An 18,328-nucleotide genomic window follows, 5' to 3' on the forward strand; every position below is an offset into this window, starting at 1 on the left:
AGGACAGTATTTCAGATGAGATCCCTTGAGTTGTCAAGGTGTGATCTGGCATCACACTATTACAGTGAGGTTCAACCCAAATTGGAGAGAGAAATCATCTTCTAACTGGACACAATGCTAGTATCTGGAATGACCAACATATTCTTTGATACTGTTCCTGTCTCTATAATTTCTGCCATCTCCAATCTGTGACCTGGCTCAGTTTGACACTCTCCATTGTTATTATTCCCTGTTCCCAATGAGCTGCATGGGTTCCTGGCCCCACAATAACTGATACACTCTCACACAAATAGCCGGCAGTGCATTCCACGCACCCACCACTCTGTGTTAAAAAACTTACCCCTGATATCCCCTTGGGATCTATTTGCAAGCATCTTAAAACTAAGCCCCCTCTTGTTAGCCATTTCAGCCCTGGGAATAAACCTCTGGCTACCCACATGATCAATGCCCCTCATCATTTTATACACCTAAAAAGGGCTTGAAACATAACTAAGGAAATTATACATTGCTTTGAGAATTTGTTGGAAGTATAGAAAATTATGAGGGTACAGATAGGGTAAATGCAAGCATGTTTTTCCACTCAGGTTGGGTGGGATGACAACCAGATGTCATGGGTAAGTGGGGAAGGTGAAAATTTAACAGGAACATTTGGAAAAGCTCTTTCCTGAAATGGTTGTGAGAGTGTGGAATGAGGTGTCAGCACAAGTGAAGAATATGAGCTCAATTTCACAATTAACTGAAGTCTGATAGCAGACTGGATGGTAGGGGTATGGAGGGCGATGGTCCTGGTGCAGGTAGTTGCATCAGACAGCTTAGATGTTTTTTCAGTATTGACTAGATGGGCCAAATAGCCTGTTTCTGTACTGAACATTCCCATGTTTCTATGACAGAGAAGCTGGCCAAACTTGGTTGGAAGGGAAAAGGTAGGAGTGACAATGGAGCAGCAATGGCTGGAGTTTCTGGGAGCCGAGTGATAGATACATCCCAAACAAGTGGAAGCATTGGAAAGGCAGGAGGACACAACTGTGGATGAAATGAGAAGCCAAAGCCAACATAAAAGCCAAAGAGAGGGCAAACAGAAGAGCAAAAACTATTGGGAAGCTTTCAGAAACCAACAGAAGACAACAAAAAAAAAGTCGGATGAGCTCGGGGGTGGAATTATGATATTGTAGTCATTAATGAGTCTTGGTAGCACCCAACAGTCTGAGGCATTTGGAGGAACAAAATATCTGGGGCCTCAATATCTCTTGAAAACTGAGGTTCCCTGCACCAGTTACCTTTCAACTTTTATTTTGGCAGGCACATACAAACTAGACACCCTCAAAATTTCACGTCTGAAGGCCTCCCACTTACCAAGTACTCCTTTGTCAGAAAACGCCTGTCCCAAACCACACTTGCCAGATCCTGTCTGATACCATCAAGATTGACCTTTCTCCAATTTAGAATCTCAACCCGCGGTTCAGACCTTTCTTTTTCCATATTTACTTTGAATCTCATGGCATTATGATCACTAATTTCTGTCACCAGTCCTGGATCATTTCCTAACAGCTTATTGCACACTTCTATGTTGGGAATTCTACGAACTGATTAAGGACATATTTGACAAATTCTACCCCATCTAGTCCTTTTACAGTATGGGAGTCCTAATCAATATATGGAAAGTTAAAATCATTCACTGAATCAACCTTTGTTTCTTGGCATGGTCTGCAATCTCTCTACAAATTTGTTCCTCTAAATCCCTCAGACTGTTGGGTGCAACCAAGTCCCAATAATGGCTACTATATCATAATTCCCTGTCCTGAGCTCATCTGACTATCCTACGATGCTTCTTGCATTGTGATATACACAGCTCAGCACATTCATTGCACCATGCTCAACCATTTGATTGTTGACTCTATCTGAGGTCTAAACAACATCTGACTGGTGTCAAGAAAACAACCTTTCGCTCATTGTTACAAAAACAAAGGAGCTGATTGTGGATGACAGGAGGAATGGAGACAGGCTAACCCCTATTGACATCAGTGGATCTGGGGTTGAGAGGGTGAACAGCTTTAAGTTTCTTGGCATAAACATCACCGAGGATCTCACATGGTCTGTACATACCAGCTGTGTCATGAAAAAAGCACAACAGCACCTCTTTCACCTCAGATGGTTGAAGAAGTTTGGGATGGGGTGCCAAATCCTAAGAACTTTCTACAGGGACACAACTGAGAGCATCCTGACGACTGCATCACTGCCTGGTATGGGAACTGTACTTCCCTTAATCGCAGGAACCTGCAGAGAGTGGTGCGGACAGCCCAGCACATCTGTAGATGTGAACTTCCCACTGTTCAGGACATTTACAGAGACAGGTGTGTAAAAAGGGCCCAAAGGATATTAGGGATGCAATTCACCACAACCCCAAACTGTTCCTGCTGCTACCATCCAGGAAATGGTACCACAGCAAAAAGACCAACAGGGTATCATCTTCCACCAGGCCATCAGACTGATTAATTCATGCTGATACAATTGCATAACTATGTTATATTGACTGTCCTATGTACAAACTATTTATTATAATTTACTATAAATTACACATTGCACATTTAGATGGAGACGTAACGTAAAGATTTCTACTCCTCATGTATATGAAGGATGTATGTCATTAAGTCAATTCAATTCAATTCAGCCTCTCCTCTATCTATTCTGTCATTCTGGCTCCCATTCCCCCTACAACTTATTTTAACCACATCACCCCACTCCCCCAACTCTAGCACTAGCAAGCCTTATCACTAGGATATTGGTCCCCTCTTGTTCTGTTCCTCTAACTAACGAATCCCCTATCACCCGTTTGACTTTCCTCTGCCAGGTAATTCCCCCAAAATGTTTCTAAAGTGGTTCCACCTGTTGTTGTGCGGGATGGACACAAGAGTACTCTGCGATGGCTATTTAACCTCATTCCCCTTCCTGACTCTCACCCAGTTTGCTGTATCCTGCACCTTGGGTGTAACTCACCTCTCTTCATGTCATATCTATCACCCCCTCCGACTCCCAGCTGATCCAAAATTCATCCATTTCAAGTTCCCAATCTGTAAAGTGCAGGGTTACAAGCTGCAGCTGGATGCACATCTTGTATGTGAGGGCATCAGGGACACTGGAGGTCTCCCCACCTTCCCACCAATGTCCCCTCTAATTTGTCATGACCAGTGTGCAGATAAATCTTGTACTGTACATTTTTTTACCCGGTGACAACATGTGCACAGTGAATTTTATATAGAGAGGTATTTATTTTAACAGCTGGCATATCACTGTCAGTAAGAACTTTGATCTCCTCTGGGTTTGATCGAGTTCATCTGCACTCTCTCACAACCTATGTAGCAGGCCTGAAACGGTTAATGAAGGATTTTTTCACCAGAACTTTTGCACATTGTCCATACCTGATTTGCTTGCTAAATGACACTTTAAAAAGTCAGAAGTCCAAATATCACTCCACTTCCTCCCACTTGCAAATTCTCCAGTAACTTTTGCATCACCACAATACACACAGGTAACACCAGTTTCTGTATTGTACATAAATATTTCCCCTGAACCCTCCCCCAGGTGACTGACGGTGGTGAACTCAGTGATGGCAATGCCAATGAACATGAAGGGAAGGGCAGTAGTCTGTCTCATTGGAGTCTGGCACATTTGTGATGTGAAAGCTACTTGTTGCCCAGGACAAAGGTGTTTGATATCATTATGTACCCAGAGAGAGTGGGACAAGACATGTTCTCACAGGTAGAAAAGTCCAGAACAAGAGGAGGTAGAACAAGCAACAGACACAAAATGCTGGAGGAACTCAGCAGGCCAGGCAGCATCTATGGAAAAGAGTACTAATGCTGAGTTCCTCCAGCAATTTGTGTGTGTTGCTCGGATTTCCAGCATCTGCAGATTTTCTCTTGTTTGTGACTGGAGGCAGAACAAAGGTGATTTTCACAACAGCTGATGTAAAAGATTTTGTTCCCTTTCTCCGAGTTCCCGATCCTTGCATTTAGACAGCTGGAGCTCAGCTCTGTCTGAGAGACCCATCGGTTCCCATTCCCTCATCAGCCGGAAGCTCCCCGGGGCCCGGATATTGGATATTCTCCATAACTTCCGCCACCTCCAACCGGATCCCACCATTAAGCACATCTTCCCCACACCCGCCCCCCCCGCTTTCCGCAAGGATCGCTCCCTAAGCGACTCCTTTGTCCAGTCGTCCTCCCCCATCCCTCCCTACTGATCTCCCTCCTGGCACTTATCCGTGTAAGCAGAACAAGTGCTACACATGCCCTTACACTTCCTCCCTCACCACCATTCATGGCCCCAAACAGTCCTTCCAGGTGAGGCGACACTTCACCTGTGAGTCGGCTGGGGTGATATACTGCGTCCAGTGCTCCCGATGTGGCCTTCTATATATTGAGAAGACCAGACGCAGACTGGGAGACCGCTTTGCTGAACACCTACGCTCTGTCCGCCAGAGAAAGCAGGATCTCCCAGTGGCCACACATTTTAATTCCACATCCCATTCCCATTCTGACATGTCTATCCACGGCCTCCTCTACTGTAAAGATGAAGCCACACTCAAGTTGGAGGAACAACACCTTATATTCCGTCTGGGTAGCCTCCAACCTGATGGCATGAACATCGACTTCCGCTAATGCCCCACCTCCCCCTCGTACCCCATCCGTTATTTATTTATATACACACATTCTTTCTCTCTCTATCCTTTTTCTCCCTCTGTCCCTCTGACTATATACCCCTTGCCCATCCTCTGGTTCACACCCCCCCCTTGTCTTTCTCCCCGGACCTCCTGTCCCATGATCCTCTCATATCCCCTTTGCCAATCACCTGTCCAGCTCTTGGCTCCATCCCTCCCCCTCCTGTCTTCTCCTATCATTTTGGATCTCCCCCTCCCCCTCCAACTTTCAAATCTCTTAATAGCTCTTCTTTCAGTTAGTCCTGACGAAGGGTCTCGGCCTGAAACGTCGACAGTACCTCTTCCTAGAGATGCTGCCCGGCCTGCTGCATTCACCAGCAACTTTGATGTGTGTTGCTTGAATCCCTTCTTAACTTGGTTAGACCTCTCAGTCCTTAACTGAGCCGCAACAGAATCTTCAGAACCCTGTGGGTTTATAGGTGCTTCAACATACTGATCACAGGCATGTGGGACTGCCTCCTTTTCTTTTTTCTTCTTCAGGACAGAACAATTAGCCATCATATGACCAGCTTTCTTACAATAGTAACAAGAGAGACCAGAATATTTCTCCTTCAACTGCTTCCCTTCATCCTTACTCTTGTCACGAGTCCCAGCTTTAATTTCTGGTTATCCCTGCTACTCTTTTGGAAACTCTCCTGAGTCAGGGTAAACATAACCTTGTGGGTTAAAGCAAACTTATCTGCTAATCTAGCAGACTCCTGCAAAGTGGCAGTGTCCTTTTCATCTAATTACATCTCTATGTCACCAGGGACGAACATTTTGAGTTCTTCAATTAAAACCAACTTTTTCAAGCTGTTAAAATTATCATTTACATTTTTATATATGCACCAGCGGTCAAAACACACAAACCTCTCTTAAGCAAATTCCATATAGGTCTGGTTCACAGGTTTCCTCAAATTTCTAAACTTTTGCCTGTATGCTTCTGGGACCAACTCGTAAGCTTTGAGTACAGCCTGTTTCACTATGTCATAATCAGCTGCTTCAACAACTGTGAAAGCAGAATAGGCTTGCTGAGCCTTTCCCTTAATTACACTTTGTAAGATAATGAGCTAATCCTCTTTTTACCATTTTAAACTCTGAGCAACTTTCTCAAAATGCTGAAAGTATTTATCAACCTCTGCCTCGTCAAATGGGGGTACCAATTTATCTTCACGACTGGCCTCAAACTTATCACCAGAGTCTAACGCGAGACCCTTTTGCTGCAATCTCTCTATCTTTTCCAGCTCGAACAGCCACTGTCTTTCTGCTTCCTCCCTGTTTTTCTGCCTCTTCTCTGTTTTTCCACCTCTTCTCTCCGTTTTCCTGCCTCTCTAGCCTCAACCTGCCTCTGCCTTTCCACAGCCTCCATCTTTATTTTGTCTAACTTGTACTGGAGCTCAAGCTCACTAGGTTTACTTTCAGGAAACACCTCCAACTCCTCCACGTTAAACACACCCTTAGATACGTAATGCTCAGTTATGATCTTCTGCATCTGTGCCCTTCTCATTGTCAATTTCACCTTAGCAAGTTTTAACCTTTTTGCAATACTCAACAACTCAATCCTTCTGATGTCCTTTAGTGCCTCAGAGGTTGGCGCTTCCAGACATCTATCAACATCCATTGCTGCTGAATTTCCACACACAAATAAATCAAAAGGGATTTCCCCAATGAAATCGATAATTAATCAATATGCCTCCAAATCTGTTCCTATCCCGGATGCAGGCCCCAATTTTGTTATGAACCGTAACGCTTTAGAAATGAGTCAGCAGCAATAGACTACACCTAGAGTCTGTTTTTGATGTTAAATCCATTATCTTTATTAGTACCTACTAACAATATAGTAACTTAAGCAAGATAAACAAAAGTTAACAGTGTTATGTGTATTCATGTGGGTAAATATAACTCCCAAACTATTGAGCTCAGGGGAAACAAGGCTTGGAGTCTTGAGATGGTAAAGTATGAAAGTTCAGTACAACCACAGAATAGTTGAGGAGAGAGAGATATTTGTAATCCAGAGTAAATGTCGAGAGAAGGCAATAACGTTGAATTCCACAGTTTCCACCGTGGTAAAACGAGAGAACAGTCGCTGTAGGTTTTATCCGTCGTTGTTCCAAGTCCACATACAAATTATCACCGAAAGTGACTTGTCACAAGGGGTATCGTCTTCAAGTGAATTACCACACCACACTCAGGCAAGGGTTAACACATAAGTGGTCTTCACAGGATACCCCAAATCCGATCCACTCCTATAGATCAAACGAGGTGACAACCACACATTCGATATACACTGAATTGATAATTAACCCACACTTGTGGGCATAGGAAAGTTCTAAACAGTGACCCTTGGCCACTAATTCCCTTGTTTCAATCCTTCCATTTTTCCTCCTTCATCTCCGTCTGACTCTGAGTGTCTGTGTCCTTGATTAAAACTAAACAAGCTGTGAGCGATGTAAACAAGATGCAAGTCAGACTGATTCACCTTCTTAATCTCTCTCTTTCTCTCTCAGAATGACAGTCCACAGCAAACAAACCCTAGGGATTCATAACAATGGCCACTCCCCATTGTGAACTGACTGGTGTGCTAGTAGCTTGGATGACTGAGTGAATCTCTTCCCACAGACTGAGCAGGTGAACGGCTTCTCCCCAGTGTGAACTCGCTGATGACTCTGTAGGTTGGATGACTGAGTGAATCCTTTCCCACATTCTGAGCAGGTGAACGGCTTCTCCCCAGTGTGAACTCGCTGGTGTCTCTGTAGGGTGGATGATCGAGCGAATCTCTTCCCACATTCTGAGCAGGTGAATGGCTTCTCCCCAGTGTGAACTCGCTGATGACTCTGTAGGTCGGAAGACCAAGTGAATCTCTTCTCACAGACTGAGCAGGTGAACGGCTTCTCCCCAGTGTGAACTCGCTGATGACTCTGTAGGTGAGATGACTCAGTGAATCTCTTCCCACATTCCGAGCAGGTGAACGGCTTCTCTCCAGTGTGGACTCGCTGGTGTCTCTGTAGGATGGAAGAGTGAGTGAATCTCTTCTCACAGACTGAGCAGGTGAATGGCCACTCCCCAGTGTGAACTGACTGGTGTGCCAGTAGTTGGGATGACTGAGTGAATCTCTTCCCACAGACTGAGCAGGTGAACGGCTTCTCCCCTGTGTGAACTTGCTGATGACTCTGTAGGTGGGATGACCGAGTGAATCCCTTCCCGCAGTCTGAGCAGGTGAACGGCTTCTCCCCAGTGTGAACTCGCTGATGACTCTGCAGGGTGGATGACAGTGTGAATCCCTTCCCACAGACTGAGCAGGTGAACGGCTTCTCCCGTGTGAACTCGCTGATGACTCTGCAGGTTGGATGACTGAGTGAATCCCTTCCCGCAGACTGAGCAGGTAAATGGCTTCTCTCCAGTGTGAACTCGCTGATGTACCAGTAGGTTGGATGACTCAGTGAATCTCTTCCCACAGTCTGAGCAAGCGAACGGCCTCTCCCCAGTGTGAACTCGATGGTGCCTCTGTAGGTCAGATGACTGAGTGAATCTCTTCCCACACTCTGAGCAGGTGAATGGCTTCTTCCCAGTGTGAACTCGCTGGTGTGTCAGTAGGTGAGATGACAAAGTGAATCCTTTCCCACAGACTGAACAGGTGAACGGCCGCTCCCTGGTGTGAACTTGCTGGTGTGCCATTTGTTCAGATGACCGAGTAAATCCTTCCCCACAAATTCAGCAGATGACCGGCCTCTGCCCGGTGTGAACTGACTGGTGTGTCCACAGGTGGGAAGACCGACAGAATCCTTTCTCACACACTGAATAGATGAGTGACCTTGCCCAGTGTGAACTTGCTGATGTACCTTCAATTGAGATGACCGAGTGAATCCCTCCCCACAGTCTGAGCAGGAAGGATGGTCGAATGAATCCCTTGCTCCACTTCTTAAATATCTAGACAGAGACAGCAAAACTGGCGTGTTGTGTTTGCGATTCCTTGAGACAAATTCCTTCTTATTTTTAACCTGTGAAAAGATCATCAAAATCCATCAGTGGGTGTAGGACATTTCAGATGAGATTACTTGAGTTGCCAAGATTTGATCTGGTATCACACTGTTACAGTGAGGTTCAACCCAAGTTCGACAGAGAAATCATCTTCTGACTGGTCACAGTGCTGGTATCTGGAATGACCATCAATTCCCTGATGCTCTTCCTGTCTCTATCAGAATGGGGCATTTCTGCCATCTCCAATCTGTGACTTGGCTCAGTCTGACTCTCTCCATTGTTATTATTCCCTGTTCCTGCTGAGCAGCATGGGTGCCTGGCCCCACAGTAACTGAAACAGTCTCACGCAAATTGTGTTTCTTGACGAGATGAAGGGTTGGTCCGCACAGCTGTTTAAAGGATGCACTTGTGCTGGCTGCTCATTCCACACCTGGATGACCGTCTGTGTGAAGAAGTTTCCCCTCATGTTCCCCTTAACGTTTCACCTTTCACCCTTAACCCATGGCCTCTGGTTGTAGTCCCACCCAATCCCAGTGGAGAAAGTCAGCTTGCTTTTACCCTGTCTATGCCCCTCTATCACAAACAAATCGCCCCTCAGTATTCCACATTCCAAGGAATAAATTCCTGACCTGTTCAATCTTTCCTTATAACTCAAGTCCTCCAGACCTGGCAACATCCTTGTGAATTTTCTCACAACTCTTTCAACATCTTTTACATCTTTCCTGTAAGTAGGTGCACACAATACTTCAAATTAGGCCTCACCAATGTCTTATACAACTCAACATAACATCCATCTATTGTTGTCATTACTTTAGTTCACGAAGGCCAATGGACTGAAATCCTGCTTTCCGTCTCTATCTTACTGTGACACCACTTTCAGTGAATTAAGGACTTGTACTCCCAGGTCCCTTTCTTCTACAACACTCCTCCGTGCCCGACCAGTCACTGTGAAAAACCTGCCCTGGTAGGTCATACCAAAGTGCAACAACTCGCTCTTGTCTGCATTAAATTCAATTTTCCGCTTCTCAAACCATTTTCCCAGCTGGTCATGATAGTCTTCCTCACTGCCACTACACCAGCAATCAAGGTGTCATTCACAAATTTGCTGATCCAGTTAACCACACTGTCATCCAGATTACTGATATAAATGACAAACAACAACAGATCCAGCACTGATCCCTATGACACACCACTAGTCACAGGCCTCCAGTCAGAGAGGCAACCATGTACTACCACACTCTGGCTTCTCCCAAAGCCAGTGTCTCATCCAATTTACTATCTCATCTTGAATGCTGAGTGACTTAACCTTCTTGACCAACCTCCCATATGAGACTTTGTCAAGTGCCTTGCTAAAGTCCATGTAGACAACATCCACTGCCTTGCCTTCATCCACTTTCCTGATAACTTCCTCCAGAGACTCTATAAGATTGGTTAGACATGACCTACCGTGCACAAAACCATGCTGTCTATCCGTTATCAGTCCACACCTATCCAAATACTTACAGTATATATCCAGTTCCTGCACATACATTCCAATAACTTACCCAAAAACTATTGGGAAACTTTCAGAAACCAACAGCAGACAACTAAAATAAAGTCAAATGAGCTCAGGGCGTGGAATCATGATATTGTAGTCATTAATGGGTCTTGGTAGTACCCAACAGTCTGAGGCATTTAGAGGAACAAAATATCCCGGGCCTCAATATTTCTTGAAAAGCAAGGTTCCCTGCACCTGTAACTTTACAACTTTTATTTTGGCAGGCACATACAAACTCTACACCCTCAAAATTTCACTTCTGAAGGCCTCCCACTTACCAAGTACTCTTTTGCCAGAAAGCAGCCTGTCCCAAACCACACTTGTCAGAGCCTTTCTCATACCATCAAAATTGACCTTTCTCCAATTTAGAATCTCAACCCGTGGTCCAGACCTCTCTTTTTCCATATTTACTTTGAATCTCATGGCATTATGATCACTAATTTCTGTCACCAGCCCTGGATCATTTCCTAACAGCTTATTGCACACTTCTACGTCAGAAATTCTAATTACTGATTAAGGGCACATTTGACAAACTCTACCCCATCTAGTCCTTTTACAGTATGGGAGTCCCAGTCAATATATGGAAAGTTAAAATCACTTACTGGAACAACATTTGTATCCTGGCATGGTGCAATCTCTCTACAAATCTATTCCTCTAAATCCCTCAGACTGTTGGATGCAACCAAGTCCCAACAATGGATACAACTTCATAATTCCCTGTCCTGAGCTCATCTGGCTTTCCTACGATACTTCTTGCATTGTGATATACACAGTTCAGCACATTCATCGCACCATGCTCAACCATTTGATTGCTGACTCTGTCTGAGGTCTGAACAACATCTGACTGGTGTCAAGAAAACAAACTCTCCCTCTTTGTCACAAAAACAAAAGAGCTGATTGTGGACGGCAGGAGGAATGGAGACAGGCTAACCCCTATTGACATCAATGGATCTGGGGGTTAAGAAGGTGAACAGCTTTAAGTACCTCAGTATAAACATCACCAAGGATCTCACATGTAACCATATAACAATTACAGCATGGAAACAGGCCATCTTGGCCCTTCTAATCCGTGCTGAATGCTTACTCTCACCTAGTCCCACCAACCTGCACTCAGCCCATAACCCTCCATTCCTTTCCTGTCCATATAGCTATCCAATTTTACTTTAAATGACAATATCGAGCCTGCCTCAACCACTTCTGCTGGAAGCTCATTCTACACAGCTACCACTCTCTGAGTAAAGAAGTTCCTCTCATGTTACCCCTAAACTTCTGCCCCCTAACTCTCAACTCATGTCTTGTTTGAATCTCACTTACTCTCAATGGAAAAAGCTATACACGTCAACTCTATCTATCCCCCTCATAATTTTAAATGCCTCTGTCAAGTCCCCCCTCAACCTCTACGCTCCAAAAAATAAAGACACGACTTGTTCAACCTTTCTCTGTAACTGAGGTGCTGAAACCCAGGTAACATTCTAGTAAATCTCTGTCCTCTCTCTATTTTGTTGACATCTTTCCTGTAACTCGGTGACCAGAACTGTACACAATACTCCAAATCTGGCCTTACCAATGCCTTGTACAATTTTAACATTACATCCCAACTCCTATACTCAATACTCTGATTTATAAAGGCCAGCACACCAAAAGCTTTCTTGACCACCCTATCCACATGAGATTCCACCTTCAGGGAATGATGCACCATTACTCCCAGATCCCTCTGTTCTACTGCATTCTTCAATGCCCTACCATTTACCATGTATGTCCTATTTTGATTAGTCCTACCAAAATGTAGCACCTCACACTTACCAGCATTAAACTCCATTTGCCATCTTTCATGTACATGGTCTGTACATACCGGCTGTGTTGTGAAAAGAGCACAGCAGCACCTCTTTCACCTCAGATGGTTGAAGAAGTTGGGGATGGGGCCCAAAATCCAAAGGTCCTTCTACAGGGACACACAATTGAGAGCATCCTGACCAGCTGCATCACTGCCTGGTATGGGAACTGTACTTCCCTTAATCACAGGAACCTGCAGAGAGTGGTGCGGACAGCCCAGCGCATCTGTAGATGGGAACTTCCCACTATTCAGGACATTTACAGAGACAGGTGTGTGAAAAGGGGCCAAAGGATATTGGGGACCTAATTCACCACAACCACAAACTGTTCCTGCTGTTACCATCCAGGAAATGGTACCACAGCAAAAGGACCAACAGGCTCTGGGACATCATCTTCCACCAGGCCATCAGACTGATTAATTCATGCTGATACAATTGTAAACTATGTTATATTGACTGTCCTATGTATAAACTATCTGTTATAAATTACTATGAATTACACTTTGCACATTTAGATGGAGATGTAAAGATTTCTACTCCTCATGTATATGAAGGATGTATGTAATAAAGTCAATTCCATTCAATTCACCCTCTCCACTATCTGTTCTGTCATTCTGGCTCCCATTCCCCCTACAACTTATTTTAACCACATCACCCCTCCCCCCATCACTAGCACTAGCGAGCCTCACCACTAGGATGTTAGACCCCTCTTGTTCTGTTCCCCTAACTAACAAATCCCCTTTGACTTTTCTCTGCCAGGTAATCTCAACAGTTTCTAAAGTGGTTCCACCTGTTGTGTGGGATGGACACAAGAGTACTCTGCGATGGCTATTTAACCTCATTCCCCTTCCTGACTCTCATCCAGTTTCCTGTGTCCTGCACCTTGGGTATAACTCACCTCTCTTCATGTCATATCTATCACCCTCTCCAACTCCTGGATGATCCAGAATTCATCCATTTCAAGTTTCAACTCCTTAAAGTGCAGGGTTACAAGCTGTAGCTGGATGCACATAGAAACATACAAAATAGGTGCAGGAGTAGCCATTCGGCGCTTCGAGCCTGCACCGCCATTCAGTATGATCATGGCTGATCATCCAACTCAGAACCCTGCACCAGCCTTCCCTCCGTACCCCCTGATCCCCGTAGCCACAAGGGCCACATCTAACTCCCTCTTAAATATAGCCAATGAACTGGCCTCAACAGTTTCCTGTGGCAGAGAATTCCACAGATTCACCACTCTCTGTGTGAAGAAGTTTTTCCTAATCTCAGTCCTAAAAGGCTTCCCCTTTATCCTCCAAATGTGACCCCTCGTTGTGGACTTCCCCAACATCGGGAACAATCTTCCTGCATCTAGCCTGTCCAATCCCTTTAGGATTATATACGTTTCAATCAGATCCCTCCTCAATCTTGTACATCTTGTACATGAGGGCATCAGGGACACCAGAGGTCTCCCCACCTTCCCACCAATCTCCCCTCAAATTTGTAATGACCAGTGTGACATAAAGCTTGTATTATGCATTTTTTACCCACACGTGCACAGTGAATTTTATATAGAGAGGTATTCATTTTAACAGCTATCAAATCACTGTCTGTAAGAACTTTGATCTCTTCTGGGTTTGATTAAGTTCATCTGCACTCTCACACAACCTATGTTGCAGGCCTGTAACAGGTAATGAAGGATTTTCTCGCCAGAGCTTTTGCACACCGTCCATATGTGGTTTGCTTGCTAAATGACACTTAAAATGTCAGATTTCTAAATAACACTCCTTCCCACTTGCAAATTCTCCAGCAACTTTTGCATCGCCACAGTACACACAAGTAACTCCAGTTTCTGTATTGTATATAAATATTTCCCCTGAACCCTCCCCCAGGTGACTGATGGTGGTGAACTCAGTGATGGCAATGCCAATGAATATGAAGGGAAGGGCAGTAGTCTGTCTCATTGGAGTCTGGCACATTTGTGATGTGAAAGCTACTTGCTGCCCAGGGCAAAGGTGTTTGATATCATTATGTACCCAGAGAGAATGGGTCAAAACATGTCCTCCCGGGTAGAAAGTCCAGAACAGTAGGAGGTGGAACCAGCAACACACACAAAATTTTGGAGGAACTCAGCAGGCCACGCAGCATCTATGGAAAAGCGTACTGCCTTGCAGAGGGTGGTTAGGGGAGCAGAGAAGGTTATTGGGGTCTCCCTACCTTCTGTCCAAGACCTCTTTCAGAGGCGATGCCTCCAGAAAACACGGTACATCATTAAGACCCCTCACACCCTCTCCATGAACTGTTTGTTTTTCTGCCATCAGGCAAACGTTACAGGAGCATCAAAACTAAAAGCAGAAGGCTACCAAACAGCTTCCTCCCACAGGCAGTCAGACTGCTAAATAGCTGCTCCACCTGACTCTGCTTTGGACACTTTTAACTTGCACTGGACATTTATCACTGATTTTAACTGACATGTGACTGTTGTGTTTTACTATTTATTGTTATGTTTATTATTTAGTGTTGTGTTTGTTATGTTATGATTGCACTGCCTCTGAGAAACGCTGTCTCATTCTGCCCTGCAGACCTGATGTGCGGTTAGAATGACAATAAAGTTTCTTGAATCTTGAATCTAATGCTGAGTTCCTCCAGCAATTTGTGTGTGTTGCTCGGATTTCCAGCATCTGCAGATTTTCTCTTGTTTGTGACTGGAGGCAGAACAAAGGTGATTTTCACAACAGCTGATGTAAAAGATTTTGTTCCCTTTCTCCGAGTTCCCGATCCTTGCATTTAGACAGCTGGAGCTCAGCTCTGTCTGAGAGACCCATCGGTTCCCATTCCCTCATCAGCCGGAAGCTCCCCGGGGCCCGTGTACGGATGGTGGGGCTGAGAGAGAGGGAAGAGAGCAGGACTGTCCCGGGATTGCGGGTCACGGAGTCCGGAGTCACAGCAACTACCCGAAGTCGGTGTTGAAAACGCCGCCCGGTGAGACCCCCAACCCGGAGACCCCTTCTCACCTCAACCGATCATCCGGGGCCTTTTGTGCCCCGCGCGCTGGTGAGCTCGAGCTTGGTCGGTTTAACGGCTGGGCTACTAATCACGTGACCAGCCCCTCCCCCATCGCTGTCAACAGAGGAGTCACGCGCTGCTCTATTCCCATTGGTGCGAAGCGATGTCAATCATTGCTTCCAGCCAATAGCGGAGGCGGACCAGCCGAGAGGGCGTTACCCCCGATGACTCCGTCTCCCGAACTTTCCGTCACGGCGGGACAACCGTCAAAGTAAATGTCCGCTTTCTGACTTATTTCCATTTCCCTCCGAGGGAAGTTGGGGCGTTTGTGAAGCGTCTCCTGCGGCCGGAGTCTGATGTGTCGCTGAGAGGTAGGAGGAGACCGCTCGGCCCGTCGGTTTGATGCCGGTTCCCCGGGGAGGGAGAGGATGAAGACGGTGAGAGAGGGGGCGGACAGGATGTTTGTCCCGGTGGGGACAGGAGGGGCTCATCTGTGGAAATGTCTGAGCCCACGGTGGTGGCGATTCACCACATTGGGGGGCAAACACCGGCAGACTGTTGCCCTGCGAGCGGGGCCAATGGTCCGGGCAAAGTGACAATTATTTGTGTTTTGTTGAGACTGTACCGGGAATATGGTGTAAAATCCCGCTCCCCACACTAACACGGGTCACACAGACCAAAGAACAAACTGCCGGAGGAACTCAGTGGGTCGGGCAGCATCTGTGGAGGGAAATGGACCGTCAACATTTCGGGCCGAGACCCTCCCTCTGGACTGAGAGTGGACGGGAAATAGTCCGAGAAAAGAGGTGAGGGGTGGGGATGGGGCAAGAGCTGGGGAGTGAGAGGTGGGTCCAGGTGAGGGGGAGGTGGGAAGGTGGAAATAGTGACGGGGGTGGGAGGTGAGTGGTTGGGGCAACACGGGGCTGCAGAAGATGGAAATTAATTCCATAGAGGATTAACAAAGAGGTTAGAGAGTATTTGTTATGGAGAGTGCAATGAAGATTCACCAGACTGATCCCTGGAGTGGTGGGGTCATCATATGAAGAAAGATCAAATGTGATAACCCTTTCATTTAGAGAATCGAGGACTGAGAGGTGAACACATTGAAATGCACAACATCATTACAGGCTGAACCAGGGATCCTAGTTTCTGAAAAAGGGGGTGGACTGTCCGGGACTGAGATAAGGGGAAATGTCTCCACTCCGAGGGTGGTGAATGTCTGTAAATCCCCACCACAGAGGCTGGTGAAGACTCAGTGATCGTTCTCACATAAAACAGAGGCCGGCAGATGTGTGGAGACCGGTGGGATCGAGGAAATGAGGATTGGGCAGAAACATGTGGCTGAGATGGGAGAGCAGCCATCATCTTGTTGATGGTTAGAGGGGCTGAATGGCCACCTCCTTCTGTTTCTCACTTGATGTTTCAGTGTTCCTGTCCAGTGAGGCTGGAGGAATGTGAATAGAAATTAGTGTTTATAAACATGGACAGATTTAAATGAAACCTGCACATTTCCGGTTTGGGTCTGAATTGTGTGTTGGACCAGGATGGGAATCGAGCCTGTGACTCTGTGACCTTGGGGTGGAGGGAAAGGGACAGGGAAGATATGGAGGGAAGAAGTAAAAATGTATCTGGTGTAAATATGGAATAATGTGGGAAATTCGGCGGATGGGTCGGGCAGCGTGTGAGGGGCGAAGAGCAGAGTCACCGGATCAGATGGGAGACCCTCCACCCGTCACCTGATCCTGTTTCCTGTTCACGTTTTTCCACAAATCTGCAGCATCTGCCAGTCACTGCTGGAGTGTACGTGTAGCTTCATCTTTCCCCCGTTCAGAAAAGGCAGTGAGATCCGGATCTATCACGTCCTCTCGTTGTGGGTGGACAATGATTTATTCTGCAATATTTTCAGCATGTTTCCATATAACCACATAACAATTACAGCACAGAAACAGGCCATCTTGGCCCTTCTAGTCCGTGCCAAATGCTTTCTCTCACCTCGTCCTCGGCCTCAAACCATAACCACTGGGCTGAGGCCTGGGATTAGGCCTCATTCCACTGTTTTTACCTGCTGAAGAGCAGCCAATGTTTCTGGCTATATGACCCATTTATGTGAGAACTTAGCCTTTTGTATTTATCTGAGCTTTTCATAAGTTTAGTTATACTTTAGTACAGTTTAGTTCAGCTTCACTCCAGAATTTCCAAAGCAACAACCCATTGAGTCAAATAGTTCCACACAATTAAAATAGTTTACAGTATTACATTTTTAAATTTTTTGTTTTGTACTACTTATATAATTTAACTATTTAATATGTATATTCTTATTTTAAATCAATTTTTAAAATCTATTGTTACGAATTAGGTTCTATTGCTGCCGCAGAGACAACAAATTACATGACATCTGCCAGTGCTATTAAACCTGATTCTGATAATTGGTCTGGGAGACCCACCACCGGTCACCTGATCCCAGTTACTGCAGATCGTAATGTGAGATTGAAGCCTTTTCTATTTATTTGTGTTCCTCAGTTGTGTTAAGTTTCCCTCTGTGCTTCCAAAGCAGAAGCTCAGTCTGTCTAATATTTCCACAAAACTAAAATGGGGAATTTGTTTATTCTTATCACGTATTGAGCTACAGTGAAAATCTTGCCTGACCTACCATCCACACAGATCGATACATTACAACAGTACATTGAGCTGATATACGACAAAACAATAACTGTAACAAAGCATTGTGGCTGCAGAGAAAGTGCAGTGCAGATAGACATATGGGGCAGGGTCACGTCAAGTTACATTGTGAGGTCGAGTCTATTTTATTGGACCGGAGACCATTAATTTGGCTTACAATTGCAAACAGGAAGCCGTCCATGAGCCTGGTGGTACGCGTTTTAAGGCTTTTGTATCTCTTCCGCGATGGGGGATTGGGTTTGCGGCATCTTTGAGTACATGGCCTGCTTTTCCAATGCAGGGGAAGTGTAGGAAGAGTCCATAGAGGGGAGGCTTGTTTCTATGATGTTCCCAGATGAGACCAAAGTTCTCTGCAGTTCCTTGCAGTCATGGGCAGAGCTTTAGCCATACGAAGGCGTGAAGTATCGACAAGAAGCTCAGAGACCTCGGCCTTCTCCCTGCCTTGTGCAGCTGGATCCTGGACTTCCTGTCAGATCACCGGCAGGTGGTAAGAGTGGGCTCCCTCACCTCTGTCTCTCTTACCCTCAGCACACATGCCCCACACGGTTGTCTCCTTGGCCCCCTCCTTTACTCTCTGTGCACCCATGACTTGTGTCACCACCCAGAGCTCCAATCTGTTAA

At 45.7% G+C, this 18,328-nt stretch overlaps 1 protein-coding gene across 1 annotated transcript in view; it reads right to left on the reverse strand.

Annotated features, from left to right (window-relative positions):
• LOC140208566 (uncharacterized) overlaps positions 1-18,328 on the reverse strand; it is a 189,704-nt gene that overhangs the window by 105,427 nt on the left and 65,949 nt on the right. Inside the window, 1 exon segment of the mRNA XM_072277316.1 lies at positions 8,006-8,322. Coding sequence (XP_072133417.1) covers positions 8,006-8,322 — 317 coding nt within the window.

The sequence above is a fragment of the Mobula birostris genome, chromosome 13, assembly GCF_030028105.1.
Source record: "Mobula birostris isolate sMobBir1 chromosome 13, sMobBir1.hap1, whole genome shotgun sequence".
Classification (NCBI taxonomy): Eukaryota; Metazoa; Chordata; class Chondrichthyes; order Myliobatiformes; family Myliobatidae; genus Mobula; species Mobula birostris.